The 21,806-nt window shown below is 60.3% G+C and overlaps 3 protein-coding genes across 4 annotated transcripts; 1 reads left to right on the top strand and 2 right to left on the bottom strand.

The window, feature by feature from the left end:
• Positions 1-2,641: 2,641 nt before the first annotated feature.
• Positions 2,642-9,449, top strand: NR2F6 (nuclear receptor subfamily 2 group F member 6). The gene is made up of 4 exons (XM_057385047.1): positions 2,642-3,415; positions 6,893-6,987; positions 8,211-8,735; positions 9,168-9,449. The coding sequence occupies exons 1-4, from the start codon at positions 3,159-3,161 to the stop codon at positions 9,440-9,442; spliced, it is 1,152 nt and encodes a 383-aa protein (XP_057241030.1). The 5' UTR covers positions 2,642-3,158; the 3' UTR covers positions 9,443-9,449.
• Positions 9,450-11,166: 1,717 nt separating this feature from the next.
• Positions 11,167-19,284, bottom strand: OCLN (occludin). Of its 2 annotated transcripts, none has more exons than XM_057385046.1 (8): positions 19,205-19,284; positions 17,043-18,055; positions 15,332-15,490; positions 13,025-13,203; positions 12,570-12,758; positions 12,094-12,265; positions 11,798-11,839; positions 11,167-11,694 (listed from the first exon to the last, which is right to left on the bottom strand). In XM_057385046.1, exons 2-8 carry the CDS (start codon positions 17,757-17,759, stop codon positions 11,593-11,595), a joined length of 1,560 nt encoding a protein of 519 aa, XP_057241029.1. In that variant the 5' UTR covers positions 17,760-18,055; positions 19,205-19,284; the 3' UTR covers positions 11,167-11,592. The 2 variants fall into 2 exon arrangements, with proteins under 2 accessions (XP_057241029.1, XP_057241028.1); XM_057385045.1 differs by having other exon boundaries at positions 17,043-17,770; positions 19,205-19,282.
• A 318-nt stretch (positions 19,285-19,602) lies between these two features.
• OCEL1 (occludin/ELL domain containing 1) lies at positions 19,603-21,560 on the bottom strand. The gene is made up of 4 exons (XM_057385032.1): positions 21,278-21,560; positions 20,651-20,921; positions 20,406-20,532; positions 19,603-20,014 (listed from the first exon to the last, which is right to left on the bottom strand). Exons 1-4 carry the CDS (start codon positions 21,288-21,290, stop codon positions 19,895-19,897), a joined length of 531 nt encoding a protein of 176 aa, XP_057241015.1. The 5' UTR covers positions 21,291-21,560; the 3' UTR covers positions 19,603-19,894.
• Positions 21,561-21,806: the final 246 nt, after the last annotated feature.

Here is a 21,806-nt window from a genome sequence, read left to right as displayed (position 1 = left end):
GCACCTGGCACTGTCCCCTCACTGCCACGTCCCGCTGACCCGGGGCCACCCCTAGGCTTCTCATGGGGATGCTTCTGGAGGTGCTCAGAGGTCAGATCACCCCCGGCCCATCCACAGTGTCACCTCTCCTTGGGGTGACATGGGGGATACAAAGTGCGGGGGAGAGTGTGGTGACCCCCACCCAAGGTTTGCACCCTCAAGGCACATCAGGGGTAGGGGCAGAGTGGCTGAAAACCAGAGATTTGACCCAAAATTCCCTATTCCAGTCATGCGGGTCTGTGCTGGGGTTGGGGGAACGGACAGGCAGAGGGGTGGGGGGTCCCTATGGAAGGTCCCATGGCCAGCAGCTCCCATGTGGGACTGGGCTGGGAGAGGGAATGGGTTAACTGGAATGGGCTTTTTGGGGTTGGGCTGGTGGTGCCGGCATCTGGTTCCCATCTCTCCATCGGGGCTGGCTCTGGCTCTCTGCAGTGGGGTCATCCAGGTGGGTTTGTCCTTTGGAAAGAAGCCGGGATGATTTTAGGGAGCTTTTCCCAGTTTTTTGGTGCCACCAGCACAACCTCAAACCCACCCCCATCCTGTACATTTAAGCTGCAAACCCACAACGACCCAAAGGCCTCTGCAGCCACATCTGACCCTGGAAAACCCTTGGCAAGCCCTCCATGGTGCTGGACCCTTCCCAGGGAGGCACCGGGGCGGCCCCAAGGGAGCCGGGGGCCCTTTTGTGGGGCAGGAGGCAGCAGAGCAGTGCGAGGAATGAGGAGGAGGAGGAGGAGGAGGAATTCCTCCAGAGATCAAACGCCTGCCCCAACTGGACACCGACGTCAAAACAAACCCAGCTCCCAGCGCGGGGCCGGCAGTGGCGCGGGGGGACAAGATCCAATTTCCTTCTTTGTTCCTGGATTATTATTTTCTTTTCCAGGGGGTATGGGGCAGGGGACGGAGCAGCAGGGAAAGGGCCATAAATCACAGCCTGACATAGGGGAAAGGGCAAGAAGGGATGGCTGCAGGTGGGGGTGACCCTGCTGTGCCCACATTGGGACCCCCCTCCCAAAGTCCGGCCCAATCCCCTGCTGGGGGTTATTCCGTGACCAGAGGGCACTGGGGTCATTCTGAGCAGAGTCCCCTAAATCCAGGGAGTTTTCTTTTATTTACAGCCATATAACCCTTACTGATACACCCCAACTTCAGGCTCAGCGCTTGGCTTTGCCTTTCCTTTAATCCCGGCCCTGGCACATAGATCGGGAATGCCAAGGTCCTGCCATTGTCCCCTGCTGGGGACAAACCTAACCTGGCAGCATGGGCATTTCCAGCCACTCCCTCTCATTCTTGCGGATACCAGGGGGACTCTGTGGGGGCACCTCATGTCCGCCCCGTGCCCTGCCTTCCGCACTTTGCCCCTGGCTGTGGCAGTGCGGAGAGTTTGGCCCCGGGTGAAAGGCGGCGGCAGGGCGGGGTGGCTGGGGTCAGGCACTTTTTTCCCCGCAGGGTTTATCCCGTGGTTAATGATTCCCAGGAAACCCAGCACCCACCTGGGAACCCACACCTGGCCGGCACCGACGGGTCCGACTGGATCGACCGCATTGCAGGCCGACTTTATGGGGCCATGGGAGCTGGTCCCAGGTCACTTCCAGCCCTTTGCTGCTTCCCGGGGGTCGTGGCACCCCAAGGAGCCCGGGATCACCCTCAGTGGCCTCGGGAATTAAAGATKCCACCCTGGGAATCATTCTGGGAGTGGGAATTGCTTCCCAGCAGCCCCCCCAAGGACATCACCCTCCCCAGTCCCCGTCCCCAAGGGCGTGGATCTGCCCAGGGGTCCCCGAGGTCACTCGATGGGGGGAACAAGGCACAGCATTGGACCTGCATGCCGGGATCCTGGTGCGATGCCAGAAACCCCGAGCCACGCTGGGCTCCTCTTCCAGTACCAGGCTCCCAGCTTGATGTTGGGCTCCCGGTTTGATCCCAGAATCCCAACGCCACGTGGGGCTCCTGTTTCAATCCCTGTTCCTGGTACAACGCTGGGCTCCCAGTTTGATGCTGGGATCCCGGGGCTGATCCAGGCTCCCAGTACAACGCCAGGCTCCCAGTTTGATGCTGGGATCCCGGGGCTGATCCAGGCTCCCAGTACAACGCYRGGCTCCCAGTTTGATGCTGGGATCCCGGGGCTGATCCAGGCTCCCAGTACAACGCYRGGCTCCCAGTTTGATGCTGGGATCCCGGGGCTGATCCAGGCTCCCAGTACAACGCCAGGCTCCCAGTTTGACTGTGGGATCCCAGTGCCACCTCGGACTCCCGTTCCAGTGCCCGGCTCCCGTTGCAATCGGGGGCTCCCGGTTCCCGCAGAGTCCCACTGCCCAAAATGCTGCGGGGGTTCGGGAGGGGCCACACACAGCCACCTCCGGTAGCCAAACCTCGCGCTCCACGCCCCCGACCCCGACACGACCGATCCCACCGCCTCCACCGGCCCTTAGCGGCCGTTACCGACCCCCGGGGCGCGAGGGGAGGCGGGGGCGGCCCGGTGCGGCAGCGGGGCCGGGACCAGGGCAGGACCCGGGAGCGGAAGGGGAGGAGGACGGGGAGGAGCATCCAGGGCGGCCACCGCGGCAGCGGCTGAACTTTGCTCTTTCACGGGAGGCGGAGAGAGCCCCGGGGCTCGGCGGAGCCGGTCCCGCCGCACCCGCAGCCGCACCGGGACCGGGCTGCGTGCGGCGGCGGGGCCCGGGTGGGCGAGGGCGCACCGGGGCAGCGCCGCCCTCTCCCTCCTCCTCCTTCTCCTCTCCTCCTCCTCCTTCCAGCCGGTGCCGCGGAGCGGAGGAGCCACCGGGGGCAGGAGCGGCCCCCGCATGCGGCCGGTGCCCGCGGGGGGATGCGCCGCGCCCCGGCCCCGCCGCCGCAAAGTTTCTGCGGGGCCCCCGCCGTGAACCGGGGCGGGGAGGAGGAGGAGGAGGAATCCCTGGACAAAACGCCTCCCTGGGCAAAAGGGCTCGCAGGCACAGGCACCTAAAAAAAAAAAAAAAACCTTAAAAAAACCCCAAAGCGGGGCCCGCCGCTATTTTCCCCGCTCTCCAAAACTTGCCGAACTCGTTGCGAGCAGGAAGGCACCGGGCGGCTCCGCTCGATGCGGCGGCGGGGCCAGCACTGAGCCCGGTGCCGGAGCCATGGCCATGGTGGCCGGCGGCTGGGGCGAGCCCAACGGCGGCGGCGGCGGCGGCGGCGGCGGAGGGGAGGAGGCGGCGTCCCCCGCGGGCGGCGGCAGCGACGCGGAGCACGGCGAGGAGGAGCGGGCCGGGGCCGCCGTGGACTGCGTGGTGTGCGGGGACAAGTCCAGCGGGAAACACTACGGGGTCTTCACCTGCGAGGGCTGCAAGAGCTTCTTCAAGCGCAGCATCCGCAGGAATCTCAGCTACACCTGCAGGTAAAGGCGCGGGGGACACCGGGGGGACACCAGGAGCGATGGCGGGGTCTGGGGTGGCCCCCGCTGAGGGTCACCGGGAGACCTCTGCGGTGGCCTCTGCACTGGCCCGGCTGTGGCTGCGTGGTGGCCTCTCTGCGGCGGCAGTGAGGGCGGCGGGGGGGCCGGATGGGGGTCCCCCAGTACAAACCAGTGGCTTTCAGTGCTGCCCGAGGGTCCCCCGGTGTAAATTAGGCGTCTCCAGTCCAGCTCGAGGGTCTCCCAGTAGGGCACAGGCAGATTCTTGGTGCAGCACAGGGGTTCCCCAATGTGGGAAGGGGTTTCCCAGTCCAGCCCAAGAATCCCCCCAGTCCATCCCAGTATTCTCCAGTCCAGCACTGGTTTCGCCCCTGCCCTGCGCCCCCCACGGTCGCCCCCATCCCCGCGCAGTCCCAATCCATCCCCRGGGATGCATTCCCAGCGTTCCCGGTGCTCCCGCGGCCCGGCCGGTGTCCGGATCCTCGTCATCCCCGCGGGAATTTTCGTGCCCATGAGTCACTCCGGTCACGGCCGCTGCCCCCGCATCGCGCCGGACTCCAATCGGGAGCCGCTGGAACGCCGGGAGCAGGGATCCACCGGGATCCGGGGGCGTACCGGGAGCAGGGATCCACCGGGGAATACTGGGAGCGGGGATCCGGGGGGATACCGGGGACAGGATCCGCCGAGAGACAGGAAGCAGGGATCCACTAGGGTCTGGGGAGGGGTATCAGAAGGAGGGATCCAGTGGGATATACGGAGCAGGGATCTGCTGGAATGCCSGGAGCAGGGACCGGGGAGATGCACCTCCTGCCCACCGGGATGTGACCCCCCGGCAAGTTTGGAGCTGCCGAAAACTCGGGAATTCCCTGGGTTTGGAATGAGGATGGCACATGGAAGGGAGACCCCCAATTCCAGACGGCTCCCGGAGAGGGAAATCCCTCCCTGGGGGGGGGCGCATCCAAGTGTTTCTAGCAGTGCTTCCTGAACCCTTGAGGGCGGCACGGGGGTCCCCATGCCTGCATCCCGCCCGAGAGAGGCTCTGGATGTTTTGGGAGCAGGGAAAAGGCTCGGGAATCATCTTAGAGCTGCTCTGCTCCCGTTTGGGCGGCCTAGATTCGCCCTCCCCCGTTCGCTCCCGGCAGCTCCCAGCTTCAATCCCAGCTGACGTCAGCTCCCGGTCCTGGATGGGACCCCCGGGGCCACCGGCGGTCCCTTCCCGTGTCCCCAGATCCTGGCAGCGCTTCCAGTTCCCCCACTGTGGACGCGGGAAGAGCACGGTTCCCAGCCCTGCCTCAGTTTCCCCGCTGGATCTGCGAGGATGCTCCGGATTAGGGATGAATGATTTGAGGATGGGGCTTTGAGGAATTCCACATTCCCGGAACAAAGGGAAAGGCCGAAGCAAATCCCTGGGAGATGCGGGGTAGGGGGGAGCTGCACACCAATGTGGCAGCACCGGGATCACGCTGGGATTTACCTGGCTCTCCACACGCTGGGATTTGGGGTATTTGAATATTTCGGGCTGTTTTTTTTTCTTTTTCTTTTTCTTTTTCTTTTTTTTTTTTTTTAATTTTTTTTTTTTTTTTTTTTTTTTTTTTTTTTTTTTTTTTTTTTTTTTTTTTTTTTTTTTTTTTTTTTTTTAATGCCGGTAAGTGATTTGGAAACTGTTGAGGTTTTCCTAGTAGGGAGAGGGGCCAGGAACAAAGCTTCCCCGGCAGCTCCAAGGATCTGTTTTGTTCCAGGAGTCAAAAGCAGCCCCAGGCCCCGATGGCACTCATTTAAATATTAAAAGTGACTCGGATTCCCTTTAATTCCTGCACTCGCTAATTACCCGCTCTAATTACATAATTAGTGAGGCCCAGGCCTTTTGGAACCTTCCAAGTTTCACAGGTCACTGCCGCCTTTTCCATTGGAAAACACCAGAGGGGATTTTTGGGGAGGGGCAGCCAGGGGGGTCTGGGACTGGAAGGGAGATGAGGTGATTTCAGGGGGGGCCATTTCCTGATAGGAATTCCAGCTTTTGGAGTCGGGTAGGGATTGAGGGGATTCCTGTTGGGATTCCAGCCAGGTGGGGTTTGTCCACTGGGAAAAATCTGGAATGATTTTTGGGAGCTTTTCCCAATGTCCCAAGACCATGGTGAGGATGATCCAGGAATATTTGTCCATTAGGAGGGAAATAAGATCAATTTGGGGAGCTTTTCCTGGTGTTCCAATGCCATGGTGGAGTCAGCCAGATGATTTTGTCCATTGGGAAAAATCTGGAAGGATTTTCCCAGTGTCCCAAGACCACAATCAGGATCACCCAGGTGATTTGTCCACTGGAAAAGATCTGGGATGATGTTTGGGAGCTTTTCCGGTGCCTCAAGCCCATGGTGGGAGTTATCCAGGTGATTTTATCCATCAGAAAAGATCCGAGGTGATTTCGGGGCGCTCCCAGGCCTTCTTGGGCATTCCTGGCTGCCGCATCCGAGGAATGGAGTGGCGGATGAAGATGTCAGGGCTGCTCTGATCTGTCCTGGCTGCTCCCGCTTTTGATCAGGAGCACGTTCCTGAGCGCAGCGGGGATGTTCGGGATGAATTAATTCCGGCCGCTGGCGCTGTGGGAATCCCCTCTGGCCTCACCTCTGGAGCCGTGTAGGGATTCGGGGAGATCTGTGTCAGGATTCCCATGCACAGCCCAGCGGCTGCCGGAGCTTCCCGGCCTGGCTTTATCTGCTTTAATTCATCCCATGTTCCTGGCTCCCACCCCTTTAGAGCTGGCATGGGATTTCCCGCTGCATGACCCCCTGGAAATGGGGTTTTTGGGGGGTTAGTTGCTAGTAATTCCTGTGGGATTGTCACTCCCTCCTGCAGCAGCTGGTTTTGGAGGTGTCCTGGAGCTGCATATCCTGGATCAATCCTTGTGCCAGGACCCCTTTTCCAGCCTCCGAAGGGTTTTGGGAAGTTGGATGTTGATAATTCCACAGTGGATAATTCCACTCTCTGCTGGAGCAGTTGGTTTTCGGGGTGGATTCTCCATATCCAGGGGTGAATGCATGAGGCAGGACCCCTTTTCCAGGCTCTGAGGGATTTTGGAAACATTCCTCTATCCCAGAATCCCAGTAGGATTTGGGGACAGTGCTGTCTGAGGGGTCTCGGGCCCAACCATGCCCCACTCCCCCCACTGCCCCTCCCCTCCACCCCGGTAGGAAATAGCTGGAATTCCTTGAAATTCCAGGCATGTCTGGCTGGGAGGGGAGAGCTGCTTCTATGGGATCCAAGGATTGGATTCCAAGGGTTTTCCCAGTTTTCCAGCAGCGCTGGATCCTGGAGGGGAAAAAGGTAGGAAACAGCCATTCCTGTCAAATCTGGAGCTAAAGGGTGGGAAGGGWAGAGGTGGAAGAGCTCGGGAAGGGGCTCAGGGATTCCCAGGATAGGGGGTGTCTCACTGCTGGGAATTTCAGCTGATCCCAATCYGTCCTACAGATCCAACAGGGATTGCCAGATTGACCAACATCACCGCAACCAATGCCAGTACTGCCGCCTCAAGAAGTGCTTCCGAGTGGGAATGAGGAAGGAAGGTATGGGAAAACTTCCTGAGGGATCCAGAGGAATCCCTGTTTACAGCAAAACAGCCCCATTTCCCCCCCTCTTTTTGTGGGGATTTTTTGGTTGGGTTTTTTTTTCTGCCCTCTGAGCTTGGAGCAGATCAAGGGACATGCCTGGAGTTGGGTTTGTGCCCATGGAGTGGGATGGACTCCTGGATCCATGGAAGTCCCACAGTCTGCTTCCCATTCCCTCCCTATCACCCCAGGCAGTGCAAATCCCAAATGCTTCCTGGGCTGCAGCATCCAGGATGAGGTGTTTATCCCCCAAAATGCCAGGTTTATCTCTAAGAATCCYGAGTTTATCCCTAAGAATCTCAGATTTTTCCCAAAAATCCTAGATGTATCCCTCAAAATCCCAGTTTTGTTCCCAAAATCCCATATTTATCCCAAAAAATTTCAGATTTATCCCCAAATTCTTAGGTTTATTCCCAAACATCCCAGGTTTATAGCTAAAATTCCAGGGGCATTAATAGGAGCAGGAAAAAGGGTCTGGATCCTGGAGGCTGGAAATTCCCTGTTTTCCACAGCATTTGGGATGAATCAGAGCTTGCCTTGGAGCAACCCATAAATCAGTTACCTGGGATTGAGCAAATCCTGAGAATAATGGGAATGGGAAGGAGCCCAAAAATGGCTTTTCCTGCCTGCGGTTAATGCCAGAAGTGCTCCAGTGCTTCCAAGGGGGAATTTTGTTTGGGAATCATGGATTGCTGCCTGGCCATGAGCTTGGAGGGGATGATTCCAGAGGGATCAAAGGGATCCTGGAGTCGGAAATGTTTCAGGATTTGGGATTTTAAAGGGGTGAGGGCAGTTTTCTCTGTGAGGCTGCTCTTTATCCTTTGGAATGGCGGAATTCAGGATGATGAGAGGGGAAATTTGGGCAGCTTTTCCTGGTGTTGTAAGGCCATGGTGGGGGTTATCCAGGCGGGTTTGTCCCTTGGAAAAGATCCCAGATCATTCCAGCTGGGTTCATCCATCGGAAAGGATCTGGGATGATTTTAGGTGCTCCAAGGCCCTACTGAGCCCCTTTTATCCATTCCAAAACACCTGGCAAAGCCCTCTGCGGCACACGGTGCCCCGTGTGGGATTGGGATGAAGATCCAGCAGGATCCTATGGGATCAGGAGGAAGATCCAGCAGGATGCTGCGGGATCAGGACGAAGATCCAGCATCACCCCAACCCTTGCCCTCCTTTCGCAGCCGTCCAGCGGGGCCGCATCCCGCCCAGCCATGCCAGCAGCAGCCCCCATCCCCTTCCCGGAGGGGAATTCCTCAACGGGCAGCCGCTGTCGGAGCTGATTTCCCAGCTCCTCCGCGCCGAGCCCTACCCCGCCGCCCGCTACGGCTCCCAGTGCGCCCAGCAGGGCAGCGTGATGGGCATCGACAACATCTGCGAGCTGGCCGCCCGCCTGCTCTTCAGCACCGTGGAGTGGGCGCGCAACATCCCCTTCTTCCCGGAGCTGCCCGTGTCGGAGCAGGTGGCTCTGCTGCGGCTGAGCTGGAGCGAGCTGTTCGTGCTGAACGCGGCGCAGTCGGCGCTGCCGCTGCACATGGCCCCGCTGCTGGCGGCCGCCGGCTTCCACGCCGCGCCCATGGCYGCCGACCGGGTCGTGGCCTTCATGGATCAGATCCGGCTCTTCCAGGACCAGGTGGAGAAGCTCAACCGGCTGCAGGTGGACTCGGCCGAGTACAGCTGCCTCAAGGCCATTGCGCTCTTCACGCCGGGTACGGTGCTTTTGAGCTGGGTCTGGAGGTGGGGATGAGGAGGGCATGGTTTTTCCATGTTTTCCCGAGGGTTTGGGGGCTTGAGAGTGAGTAGGGAGAGATTGTTCCATGTTTTTCCAAGGGATCGGGATCCAGGGAGCAGCTGGAGGTGGGAATGAGTAGGGAGAGGTGGTTCCATGTTTTCCTGAGAATTTGGGAGTTTGGGAAAGAGTAGGGAGAGGCTGCTCCATGTTGTTCTGGATAAGTTCTTGTTTGTCCCTCTGGATTCAGGGGTCATTCCCTGTGACCTTCAGGAATACAAACACTCCCCAAAACACTGGGGATGTTCCACCCCCCCCATCCCTTGGCTTATCCCGCAAAGCTGATGTGAGGTTTTGTGGCTGTGCTGATAACTTCCGGGATGCTCCAACCCCGATCCCTGTCCTTCCCCAGACGCCTGTGGGCTCTCGGACCCGGCACATGTGGAGAACCTGCAGGAGAAGGCCCAGGTGGCGCTGACAGAATACGTGCGATCCCAATACCCGTCGCAGCCCCAGCGCTTCGGGAGGCTCCTGCTGCGGCTCCCGGCGCTCCGGGCCGTTCCCGCTGCCCTCATATCCCAACTTTTCTTCATGCGGCTCGTCGGGAAAACTCCCATCGAGACCCTCATCCGGGACATGCTGCTGTCCGGGAGCACCTTCAACTGGCCCTATGGGACGGGGCAATAGGGACGGAGACTCCGCCAAGAGGGGAAAAAATATATCCCGGTAATGSTAGACGTGGATTCCCTGAACTGTCGGCTCTGGAGCTCATCCCGTTCCCATGGGAACAGGGATGCTCTCTCTGGAGTAGCGGGGCTGTCCCCAAAAAGATTGYGGGGCCCTGGCATTGTTGCCAAAAGTTTTGGGATCCCGGCATTGTCTCCAGAAGCTGTGGGATCGCCCTAAATCTGAAGGTTCTCCCGGTTGGAATCTGGACTCTTCTGTCCCCTGTGGGCCTTCTGCACACCCCACTGGGGGACATCAGGGTGTCCCCAAGGATGGGACATCCCTCTCTCCCCTCCTCGGAGCCCAGGGAAAAGGCGATCCTGCTCTTTTTGCCACTCTGAATCCAGATTCTGGAGGTTAGGAAGTTCTGGAGGGGACAGAGATGGGAGCAGCCAGACTGGAATCAGGACATCCCTGGCTCCGTGTCCCCTTGCCAGTCGTGGAAATAATGGAAAAAATGTCACCTGAAGTCCCTTTGTGTCCACCGGGGGCTGGGTCCTGCCCTGAGGACAGCAATGCCGAGCTTGGAGCGGCCTCGTTTTTGGGATCGGGGCCGATCCCAGCCCCTCTTCCCACACTTGCCATGGAAGCAGCTCCAGTCTGGGGACATAGGACACAGTGGGGGTGGCAGGAGGGGCATCCAGGAGCTCATTCCCGCTGCCTCCCCTGGGGCCAGAGCCCAAATTCCTGTGGCTCCTGGCACTTTTCAACCTGGATTTGGGGGGGAAAAAATTAGGGGAACCAAAATTGGGCTGGAAGAAGTGGGGGTTGTGGCAGAGGGTCTCCAAGGCTGAAAGGGACGTGGAGGGGGACAGAGCCACCCAGGGGTGTCCCCGAGGATGGAGAGGACAAAGTCACCCTGGGTGGAGAGGGGCCACAGAGGAGACAGAGCCACCACAGGGTCCCCAAAGGTGAAGGGGACACAGGGTCAGGGGTGCCCCCAAGGATGGAGGGGGGACACAGGGGACACAGAGCCCCCGGCAGGGCTGTCCCCGCCCCCCCAGCTGGTGCCGGGATGAGCTGGGATTTGGGATTTGGGATGATTCCCTGACGATTTAATCCTCACTCTGTGATATAAATGAATTAACTAAAGCCAATTAAAGACGTTTCTTACAATTCCAGGAGTCTGGAGTGAGTGAGCCAGGATTTGGGATCCGGTGGAACAGGTGGAATTGTGAAGCCTTGAGGGGCGGTGATAAAACTACCCCAAAAATAGGAAACTTCCCTAAAACACCTAAAGTTGGGATTTTTTTGAGGGGGAAATGGGGATTTTAAGGGCTCCTCTTCAGCTTGGGGGTTTCTTGGGAATGAATCCTGCTGGGAAGAGTCGGACTGGGGGAGCTGGTGCAGAGGGGGGATATGGGGTTCCTTTCCCTGAGGTGGGGGCATATGGGATTTCTCTTCCAAGGTGTGGAGGGGGATTTGGGATTCACCTTCCAAGGTGAAAGGATTTGGGACTTCTCTCCCAAGGTGGAGGAATTTGGTGTTTCTTTCCCCAAGTTTTGGAGGGATTTGTGATTTCCCTGCCAAGGTGGAGGAAATTTGGGACTCCCCAAATTTGGGGCTTTTTGGAGTTCCCCTCCCAAATTTAAGGGGAATTTTGGCCCCCCTTCCCAACCCCATCCCAGGGGTTCCCCCACACTCACCTTTCAGCCCGACCCCAAATTAAAATCAACAGATACAGCTCATTTATTTAAAAAAAAACCAACTAAAATATTACACAATTCCCACAATTCCCACCAGTTCCTTATAAAATATTTTGGGATGGGGGAGGGTCTCCAAAAGGGTTTTGTCCCCCGAGGGACTCTGTCATCCCCCTCCCTTAAAGGCAGCCAGAGGGGTACAGACCCCCTAAGAACCCCTATTTACAACACGGGGAAGGCACTGAGGGGAGTGTCGCTCAGGGGACATTTGGGGACATTTAGGGGAGGTCCCACCAACAGCTGCCACCAGGCGCCCCCCCCCCCCCTTGGCATCAGAGGGGCTTCAAATGTGGGAATTCTGGGGGTTTTGAGTACAAAGAAAGGCACAAAATGCCCCAAAGTCTTTGGAGGGGAGGGGGCGGTTGGGGTGTCCCTCTCCATGTCCCTTTTTTGTGGGTGGTTTGGATGTCACCCCCGGACTTTGTCGTAGTCGCTCACCATCCTCTTGATGTGGAAGAGTTTGTTCCGGAGGGTTTTGGTTTCCTGTTTTTTGTCCTGGTATTCCGGGCTCTGGGAGGGAGCAGGGATCGTGGTCAGGGCTCAGGGATGCTCAGGAATACCAGCAAACACCCMAAAAATGGGGGACAGGGCCATAATCTGTGCCAAAACTCACCCGCTTGAGGTCCTTGAGGTGGTTGTACTCCTCGGCCAAGGCCTGGGGGGGACAGCGGGGTCAGGAGAGGAGAGAGGGAATGGGGCGGGGACAGAGAGGGGACAGGGAGGGGACGGGGGGACAGGGAGGGGATGGATGGGCAAAAAAGAGGGGAGCAAGGGGGGAAACAGAGAGGGAGCAAGGGGAGGGAGGAGAAGGGGAACAAGGAGCGGAAATGGGGACAAACAAATGGGGAAAAAGGGAGGGAAAAGGAAGGGGACAGAGGGTGTCCCCACATGTCCCAGCACCTCCCTCACCTGGTACTGGGCGCTGTCCTCGGGGACACTGTCCAGCTGCTTGCCCAGCTGTGCCAGCCTGTCGTTGACCCCGTCCATGTGGGCGCAGAGCTCCTTGTAGCGCCGCAGCTCCGAGTCAAACTCCTGCTTGTACCTCTGCCGCGTCCCGTCCGACGAGATTGGGGGGTACAGCCTGGCGTGGGGGTCACTGTCAACATCCCCTTCCCGACCCAACCCTCGGGGGATCACTCCCACTGCCTTTTCAGCCCGACCATGAATTAAAACCAACAGATACAACTGATTTATTAAAAAAAAAAAATAAAAATAAAAATACTACACAGTTCCCACAATTCCCACCAGTTCCCTATAAAGTATTGGGATGGGGGATGGTCCCCAAAAGGGTTTTGTTTCCCAGGGGGGCTCTATCCCCCACAATCCCTGGACACTTTAGGGACATCCTCCTCCTCCGGGGGTGTCCCCGAGTGTCCCCACCTCACCTGTCCCATGGCTCCCGGTCCCGCTCGTCCCCGGACTCCACGGCCGTGGTGTAATCGGTCTCRTACTGGGATTCTTCCAGTTCGGGGTTGCGGCGCCGGCGGCGGCCCCGGCGGGTGGGGGGCTTGGAGAGGGGCTGCTCCCGCCCCTTGCCCTCTGTGGGGCTGGGGGGCTGCTCCTGAGGGGGGTCACTGTGGGGTGGGGGGACAAGGGGACGGGGGGACATGGGTTTGGCACGAGGGTTGGGGATGGACATGGGGATTTCCTCCTTTTGGGGGCTTTTTCACCCCTTCCCGACCCCTCCCACCCTCTCCCAAAAACCTTTCCACCCTTTCCCTACCCCTCTCACCCTTTCCCCTACCATCGTCTCCCACTTCTTGCCCATATTTCCCGAGCCCCCTGCCTTTTCCATCCCTTTTCCGACCCTTCCCACCCCTTTTCCTGACTCCTCTCCCACCTTTTCCATGGCCCCCCGCGGGTGCTGAGGGTTCCAGGGGGCCCGAAGCCGTTTTGCGGGGGGTCRCTGTATGAGGGGGGGCTGTAGGGCGGGGCCGTGACGGGGCTCGCGCCTTTCTCCGAGTACGCCACGGTGGCGGTCTCGTCCTGCACACTCGTTCCACCTGACACGTTCTTCACCTGCAGCACGGGTTTGAGATTTGGGGAAAAACTCACCTGGGATAAAGCAGCTTCAGCCCGAGGTGGGCAGAGAAATCCCCAAGGAACCCCGCAGCAGATCAGTGGAAATGAGGGGTTGTTGTCCCACCCTGAAGTCCCCTAAATCCCTCAGTGACATCCCCAGATGTCAGAAATCCCAGCAGCTGCTGCAGRAGCTTTTATGGGGTCACCCCTGGGATCCAGGGGGACCCCAAATCCAAGGAAACCCCTGAAAAAAGTAGGGACAAGCCCTGGAAGTGTGGAAGTGGAACATCCCCCGTGGCTCGGGAGTGGGGCAAGGAATGGGGGGAACCCCTCTGGGTTTGGGGCTGGGACTGGGGAAGGACCCAGAGACCCCAAACCCCCATGGAAAGGGTGGGGGTCCCACTGGGGGACAGGGACAGAGCGACACAACTTAAGGGGTGGTGACAACCCCAGGGTGAGCTCCCCCAAGAGCTGGGGGGGCTGCACATGTTCCCTGCCCCCCAGGGCTCCTCCAGAAGGACAAGGGACATCCGGCTGTCCCCATTCCTGCTTCCTTCCTCCCCTTTGTGGGTTGTTTGTGCCGGACACCGGTCTCTGCCGTCTTGGTGGCCCTGGGGACATCCGGCCGGTCACACCATTTCCGTCTGTGTCCACCCCCCACCCGTGACTTGGGGCSCCAACAGGTGTGTCCCCAAGTGCCACCAGTGGCCCCCACCCGCTCCAAAGGTCGCCCCGTTAACTCCGTCCCATAAAAAGCGGGATGTCCCCAGAGGGGCAGTCACACCCCGAAAGCTCCCTGCCACAGGGCATGTGTCACCCATGGGTGACACCACATGGCACAGAGGGTGGCACTGAGCAAAAGGGACATCCCCCGGAGTGGGTGGGGGTCCTGTGTCCCCAAAGGGGCAGGAAATGCCTCACAAGGGAGGGACTTTGAGCAGATAAATAGCAAAAACCCCAACAAAGGGAAAGGAAAAAGAGAAAATAAATATTGGGAGGGAAGGAGGGAATGGAAGGGGGGGTGTGGGGACGCTGAGAGGTGTGGGGACACAGGGAGGGGCATGGGGACATGGGAAGAGGTGTGGGGACATGGAAATGGGGTATGGGGGGGACAGAAAAAAAGGAGTGGGGACATGAGGGGACACAAGGGGTCACATGGACAAAGATACTGGTGGACACAGCCACAAAGTGAGGTGGGGCGACATGGGGGGACACCCAAAACCAGACATGGGGTCACACAAGGGGACACGTGGAGAGAGGTGGGGAACACAAAGTCCCGGGGGAGGACACTTTCCAGAATTCCAGGGGCTGGACATCAACTGAAGGATGGGGATGAGGATGGAAGGGGACAGGGACAGGCACAGGGCCAGGGCCAGGGATGGGAACAGGGACAGGGACAGGGACAGGGCTGCAGGCCCTGGGGAAACCTGGGAAAGGTCCCCAAAGCCACTCTCCAGGCCAAAAGCACATTCCCAACCCTTCCCCAGGGAACGGTGCTGACAATCCCAGAACTCCAGGGCAGGAGGTGACACATCCCAGGCCAGGCTGGGGACACTGAGACCAGCGTGGAGATGGGCCCAACATCCCCATCCGAGTGCCAGGGGCTCCTGGAAGCTGGAAATCCCTGGTTTTCCCAATGCCACATCCACAGGAATCCGGGTTAATCATTGGCCAGACCGAAACCATGCATGGTGGCTGAGCAGTGTCCCCTGGCAGTGTCCCCTGGCAGTATCCCCAGGCCAAGGGGATAGCCCCCCGGCACAGAGCCCCTGGCTCTTGGCCCATCAGATCCCCCATTTGGTTTTCCAGGAGTTTTGGAGACCAGTTTGGCCAGTTTGGAGAAGCTTTGTGGGGAAAAAAAAGCTGGGACAATGCCGGGGTGACAGGGAGGGACACGACGTGACAGGGAGAGACAACACAGGTGACAGGGACCAACATGAGGTGACAGGACCAGGCACTGGGGCAAGGGGAGGGGATCCCCACACAATCCTGGGGCCCCAAACCCCTTCCTGTGCTCCCATCTCGACTTCCAGAATGTTTGGCCCTGCTGGAAAAAGGCAGGGAAGGATCTCCTGGAGCCTCCTCCCAAAATTCCCAGCCTCCCCACTTCCACCCCAGGACTCACCCACTCCTCCACGTTGGGCCCTTCCTGGACCACAGGAATTTTATCCCAATAAATGTTGGGTTTTCCGTATTTCCAGATTTTGCTCCGCGTTTTGTGGGCGAAGAAGCAGATGAGGCACAGCAGGAGGACAATGAGGAAGCCACAGACGATGGCCACAGCCTGGAGGGGAGGAGAAGGGATTTGGGATTCCTGGCATCCCCCTGAGATCGGCAGGAATTGCTACTTTCCTCCCCAAAATCCTTCTGATGTTGGACTCCCCCCATCCCAGGATCTCTGGATGGCCTCTCAGGGATCCCAGAGACTTTGGGGCTTGGGAGAGGATTGAAATAGAGTGGTTGATTTTCCCATGGGGGTGGGGAAGATTTGGGATTTGGGAAGGAAAGGTTTGGGATTAGGGAATGTTTGGGATTTGGGAAGGGCAGGAAAGATTTGGGACTCGGGAAGGACAGGGAAGGTTTTGGGTTTCAAGAAGGACAGGAAATGTCTGGATCTTCGGAACAGGGAAGTTTTGGGACTCGGGAATCAGCCTGGCCCCCTTGGGCACCTTCCCCCCACTCTGCCCCGCACCAGCCCCAAAACCCCACGATCCCAAATCACTTCTAGGATCCCGATTCCTAAAGCTGGGCCCCGCTCGGCCCTGGCAGGGCTCGGGAGTGGCGGGACCTTGCTCCCCCCGCGCCGGGAGCAGCTGGAATGTGGCACTTCCAGCCCGGCCGGATGGGAACCGGCAGCGCCGGCCCGGCCCGGGTGCCACAGGCGCTAAGCGTCGGGGTTGGCGACAAAGTCTGGGGGGCTCCGGCCACTCCAAAGCCCCCTCGGGGTCCCCATAGTGGAGATGGCACCGTCAGTGCCTGCCTGGCACTGTGACCCCCCCCCCCAAATCCCACTCGGCTCTGCCTCCGCCCCAAGATTTTTACAATCGGGAGAGCACAGTTCYCGAAACCGGGTCTGTGTCCCAGCCAGGGCTTGTCCCCTCCCCGAAACTCCCGGCGCAGCCAGAGGGATCATCCCCGTGTTTTCCGTGTCCCGGGATCGCCCCGGTTCCTCTCTCCCAGCCCTGGACTGTCCTGGTTCTTCCCACAGCCCTGGAGTGCTCTGGTCCCTCTCACGGCCCAAATTCATCCCATAAAACCAGTGCATCCTAATTTCTCCCTAGTTCAACCCAGTTCTTCCTGCAGCCCCAACTCATCCAAGCTCCTCCCATGGGCCTGGATCGCCCCGATCCTTCCCACACTCCTGGATTGCCCCAATTCCTCCCCAGCTCATCCCAGTTTCCCCCACAGTCCCAGGTCATCCATTACAGAACTCTGGATCACCACATTCCCCCACTGGAGCCACTGAAGAGTCACCGGCACCTCCAAACCCCTTTAATCCAGTGGGAAAACCCCAAAAGCAGGATGAGGATCAAGGGCTGGACACCAAAGAGTGACCGGGCACCAAATCCCTTAAATCCAGTGGGAAAACCCCCAAAAACAGGACAAAAATCAAGGACAGGATGAGAATCAAGGCTTGAACTCCAAACAGTGAGCGGGCACCAAACAGTGAACGCCAAACCCCTTAAACTCAGTGGGAAAATCCCAGGGGCCAGACAGCAGCCAAGAGCCAGCCATGTGCTCACCTCTCTCCCTCCCACAAATCCCATTTGTCCCCAAACCCATGGAATCCACGCACCTGGGGGTSCCTCCCTCGCCCCCGGGGGTCCCTCCCTCACCTCCTGGGGGTCCACGGTGCAGTAGTGGTACAGGTACTGGCTGAGGACGGCACCCCCGCTGTACACCTGGCTGCACATGGCCAGCAGCGGGCTGTAGTAGTAGCTGCCGCTCATCTGCGCCTGGGGGTTGACGCCCACCACGTAGACGATGGTGGCAATGAGCATGACAAAGGCCAGCACAGCACAGGCCACAATGACCACGAGGTAGAAGCGGCGTGAGCGGGAGCCACTGGCCTTGCTGAGGCTGGCCACCAGCAGCCCCAGCTGGGCCAGGAAGCAGAGCACGGCCATGGCGATCATGAAGCCGTTGGCCGCCCGCGGGTTGGTCATGCCACCGTAGTAGCTGCCATATCCATATCCATAATTCACCCCACTGCCGTAGTAGCCAGAGCCGTAAAAACCCCCTAAACCATTTCCAAAAGTGCCTCCAAAGCCGTAGCCGTATTCCCAGGCCAGTGTGGAGGCCACGCAGGCAAAGATAGCGATGCAGAGCAGGATGACCACAGCCTCCAGGATCCGCACCACACCGGGAGGAGATGACCACTTGTAGAAGTGCTGAGGCACGTCCTCAATGTAGTAGGAGCCCGGTGGTGGTGAGCGGGTGCCGAAATCGTAGCCGTAGTCCCCCGTGGGTGGTCCATAGGCCGTGGGCGGGCCGTAACTGATGGGGGGCCCGTAACCRGTGGGGGGGCTGTCGTAGGGTTTCTTGCTGAACATCCTGGGGGAGCCTGAAAGGAACAGGGCCAGAGCCGCTTGTGGGAGGTTCCGTCACCAGAGAGGACTTTGCTCCCCTCGTCACTGCCCAGAGTCACCRCAGCTCCGTAGGGAAACTGAGGCACGGCCGGGAGGTGACTCAACAGACAGTGCCACTTCAGCCACGCCAGGCTTGCTGTCCCCTCCCCAGTACGCCAGAGCCGGCTGAGAATTAACTGGGATTGTTGGAATTCTAACAAAAGCAGCCAAGTGCTTACCCGAGGCCTGCGCTGGCCCCAAGGTTGTCACCTTAAGCTGATCTGGGGGAGATTAAAAACAAAAATAATCAGAAAAATAATCATCAGAAAAAAAAGAAATTACAGAGGGCATGTGAGTGATAGCCTTGAGGAAAGTGGTGAACAGGGGCTGGAAAATCTGGCGGGGGGGATTTCAAAATCAGTGTGGGGACCCCCCCCCAGCCGGCACAGAGACCCCAACCTGGAGTGAGGAGTGGCACCGTGGAAAACTGAATCCCTGTGGGAAACCCGAATCCCTGTGGGAAATCCAARCCGGTCTCCCGCTCCGGCGGTACTGGAGCCCAGCAGCAGCAGGGTTGGACCACCCGGGAGGCCTCAGGGGGACCCTCACCAAGGTTGGGCACCGGGGTCTGCGGTGCCACCGCCGTCCCGGAGGGGGGCCCGGCGGTTTGCGGATGCTCAAGGATCCCGACACTCCAATCCCATAAATCCCCAAATCCCCCGATCCCTGTTGGATTCTTTGGTCTGACTCCATCGGGGATCCCCGAGAGACTACCGGGACCTCCCCCAGCGGGACTAGCGGGTCTCAGAGCGGTGACTGAAGCGCGATGTCCCCGGGGGCGGCGGGGAGGGAACGGGGCTGGGAGGCCGGGGCTCCCTTCCCCGCTGCCGAGACACCGGGCGGGCACGGCGACCCCCGGGAGGAGCCGCGGTGTCGGTGAAGGCTCCGGTACCGGTACCGGCGGGGAGCACGTAGGGACTTTCGGTGTTGTCGGGGAGACCGGTACCGGTGCAGACACCGGGGGGGACCCCGGTGGCCGTTCTCGCTGGTTTCCCGGGGGGATCCCGTTACCGCTGCGGAGCTGGCCCGCCGGTACGGGTGTGGACAGCGGTGAAGAACCCGGTACCGGTGTGGAGCCGATGTGGCCCCCGGTGCCGGTGGAGACCCCGGTACTGTTTTGGAATCCCGTGGCCGATACCGGCGGGGACCTTGGTGCGAGGGGGACTCCGGTACCGGAGGGAAGCCCAGCGCGGCCCCCGGTGTCGCTGGGGTGGCGTGGAAGCACGAATCCCCCCGCGCAGCGGGGAGCGAAGAACCCCGGTGCGCCCGCCCTCCCGGGACCTCGCTCGCCCCGCGCTGCCGCTGGTGGTACCGGTGCCKGTATGGGTGCCGGTACCGAGGGGGGGACCCGTGGCCGCGGACCCACTCACCTGCCACCTCCTCCGCCGCTTTGTTCACCTTAAAATGGCAGCCGGGAGCGGCGGAGGCGGTGGCGGCGGTGGCGCTGCGGGACCGGCCCCGGGTCCCGCCCCCGGGGAGGAGAAGGGGGACAGAGCGGGGAGCACCGGGTCCGCCCCCGGGCAAGGAGGCGTTAAAAGGGAAACGGGGAGCCCTGGGAGGCTCCTCCGGGAGAGTGGGGAAATTTGGGAGCGAAGTAAAAGGAGGGGGAGGGGGGAATTAAATTGGGGAGTAGCAAAGGGGGCGCGGGGAAATTGGGGACGGGGGGTCCCCAAGGGTGATGGGGTGGGCTTTCGAGGACGCCCCGGCCACTATGGGTGCCCCAGGATGAGCGTGAACCCCTTTCCCCAAAAAAAGGAGACTCCCCAAAAGACCACCACCGCGTTAATTAGACTGATTATTAAATTAAAGCAGCGTGTGCCGCCTCGCCCCCTTCCCCTGGAGGGGGTCGCCAATTCACGGAGGTGACAGGCTACACAGCCCGGGGGACAGGAAGGAGGTCGGAGCCCCCGAAGCTCCCCAAAGACCCAAAATGAGGGGTGCAATGGATGGGTGAGCTCCGGGTTCTCCCCGCGACACCGCCTCCCCCTGCCCAGCCCTCGGGATGACCGAGGCGGGGGATTGTCCCCATTTGGCCCCAACAGTCCCGGCCTTGCGCGGGCTCAGGAGCCGCCGGGGTTGGCGGCGGTGACACGATCGTAGTCCCGGATCCGCGCCTTGAGGTGCGTCAGCTTCTCCTTGAGGTACTCACAGCGCTGCAGCTTCTCCAGCCGGGATAGATCCTGTCGTGAATCCCGCCGGGAATGTCGCCGCGGGCCGGGAACGCCATGGGGATCCCCTCTGCCACCCCAACACTCACCCTGAGCCTTTCCCTGCCCACCCTCCTCTTCCTCGCTGCGACAGGGACAGGGACATACCCCGAAGCCCCTGGGGCAGTTCAGCCCTAAGGAGGTGGCGGGAAGTGGCAGATTTGGGGGGGGGGGGGGGCTCGGGGACAAATCCAGCGCTTTCAGCACAAGCGGCAAAACCTCTCCGCAGGGCACAGCCGAGAAATTCCAGCGCTCATTAATTTTCCAGGAGCTGCCCGGTGTCACCTGGAGCACCGCTGGTGCTACCAGAGCTCCTGTCTCCTCATCACACTCAACTCTGCCCTGTGGCCCTCCGGGAACCCACCGTCGTACTCGGGGAGTGACAAGTGACACGGAGCTCACGGAGCAGATCCAGGTATTCCTCCCGCTGGTCCTGGAAAACCCCTTTGGACCCGTCCCGCTGCCGGGGGCTCCGGATTGCTGGGTACCTCCTGCGCCCCAAAAAGCCACGAGGCTCGGATTGGGTCCCCCGGGGTCCGCTTCACCTGTGACACCCTCGTGATGGGGTCCCTGAGGGGTCGTGACCGCTCTCCCCAAGGAGTCACTTACAGCACATAGTCCGGGACTGCGCTGTGCCGCGGGGACAGTTTTGGGGCGACAGCGCTGTCTGTAGCAGAACGGACGGGTCCCCACGGTGTCACCACCTCATCCTCAAAGGTGACACGCCTGGCATGGGCTGGCGGCGTCTTCGGGAGGAGAGGGACGGGGCTGAGATGGCATTGTCGCCGTTCCGGGGGACATGGCGGGGACCACGTGGGGCTGTCACCGCTCCCGGGAACCGCAGGACCGCCGAGGGTCTCCCGGCGCTTCCAGACCACCCCTGGAGGAACACAGCCGGGATGAGCGGGGACGGGAGCTACCCCCGGGCACGGTGGCACCGATCCCGTGCCTCAGTTTCCCTCGCGGGGCACCTGCAGCCTTCCCTTCCCGGTAGCCTCTGGCACCGGGAGCTACTGTGTCACGGGACAGCCAGCACTTCCAGGGCCGCCACCACGTCTCAGTCTCTCCCGGTTTGGATTGGCATGAGCAGAAAACACCTACTGGTGCCCCCGAGAGACGCCCCCCCTACCCCCACACACACCCCCGGGAGTGCGTGGACGCTCCGTGACCCCTCCTGTCCCCGTGCCAACCCCTGCGGGACCATGTCAGGCTTCCAGTCCTCGCCACCGCTGTTACCTGCCCGTCTCATGGCAGGGAGGGAGGCGACAGGACTCCCGGGCCCAGGTCGATGTCCTCTGGCTGCTGCCCAGYAGTATCACCAGCAGTGCCACCAGGCACCGCCACCACCGCCAGGCACTGCAGTTTAATCATTGACAGCTTCGTGCCACCCCCAAATCGTGACAGGGGGCCCCGCATGGCCACAATGAGGCCACCGCCGCTCCCCTCAGTGTCCCCACCCTCCTGGGCTGCTTAGGGAGAGCCGGGGCACCCCAAAAGGGTCCTTCATAACCCCCCCTAATCTGCCCCCATTGGAGGAGTGGCACCCACCAGCCCTCCCCGTGTCCCCCTCCCGCGGGATTTGGAGCTCCCCACTGTCACCCCCACGAAGTTCCCTGAGCAGCGGGAGCCCCTGGGGGAAGAAAAAATCACCAAACCAATTCCCCCAAAACTCCCTCGGAGCCCTCCCCACCCCGCCCCAGGGCGAGCAGAGAGCGACGCGTCCAGTTCAGGCTCCTTTAATGTGCGCCCCAGCCGCCCCCCCCCC

The sequence above is a fragment of the Malurus melanocephalus genome, unplaced genomic scaffold (genome assembly GCF_030028575.1).
Source record: "Malurus melanocephalus ecotype Western Australia unplaced genomic scaffold, MMel_1.1 scaffold_771, whole genome shotgun sequence".
In the NCBI taxonomy this organism is placed as follows: Eukaryota; Metazoa; Chordata; class Aves; order Passeriformes; family Maluridae; genus Malurus; species Malurus melanocephalus.
This window is presented reverse-complemented; position numbering and strand designations above follow the sequence as displayed.

Coding starts and splice junctions, on each gene's coding strand:
- OCEL1 (XM_057385032.1), bottom strand. Junction 20,533..20,650: donor GCAGTCCCGGACTATGTGCT/GTAAGTGACTCC, acceptor TTTGGGGCGCAG/GAGGTACCCAGCAATCCGGA. Junction 20,015..20,405: donor GTCACTCCCCGAGTACGACG/GTGGGTTCCCGG, acceptor GATTCACGACAG/GATCTATCCCGGCTGGAGAA.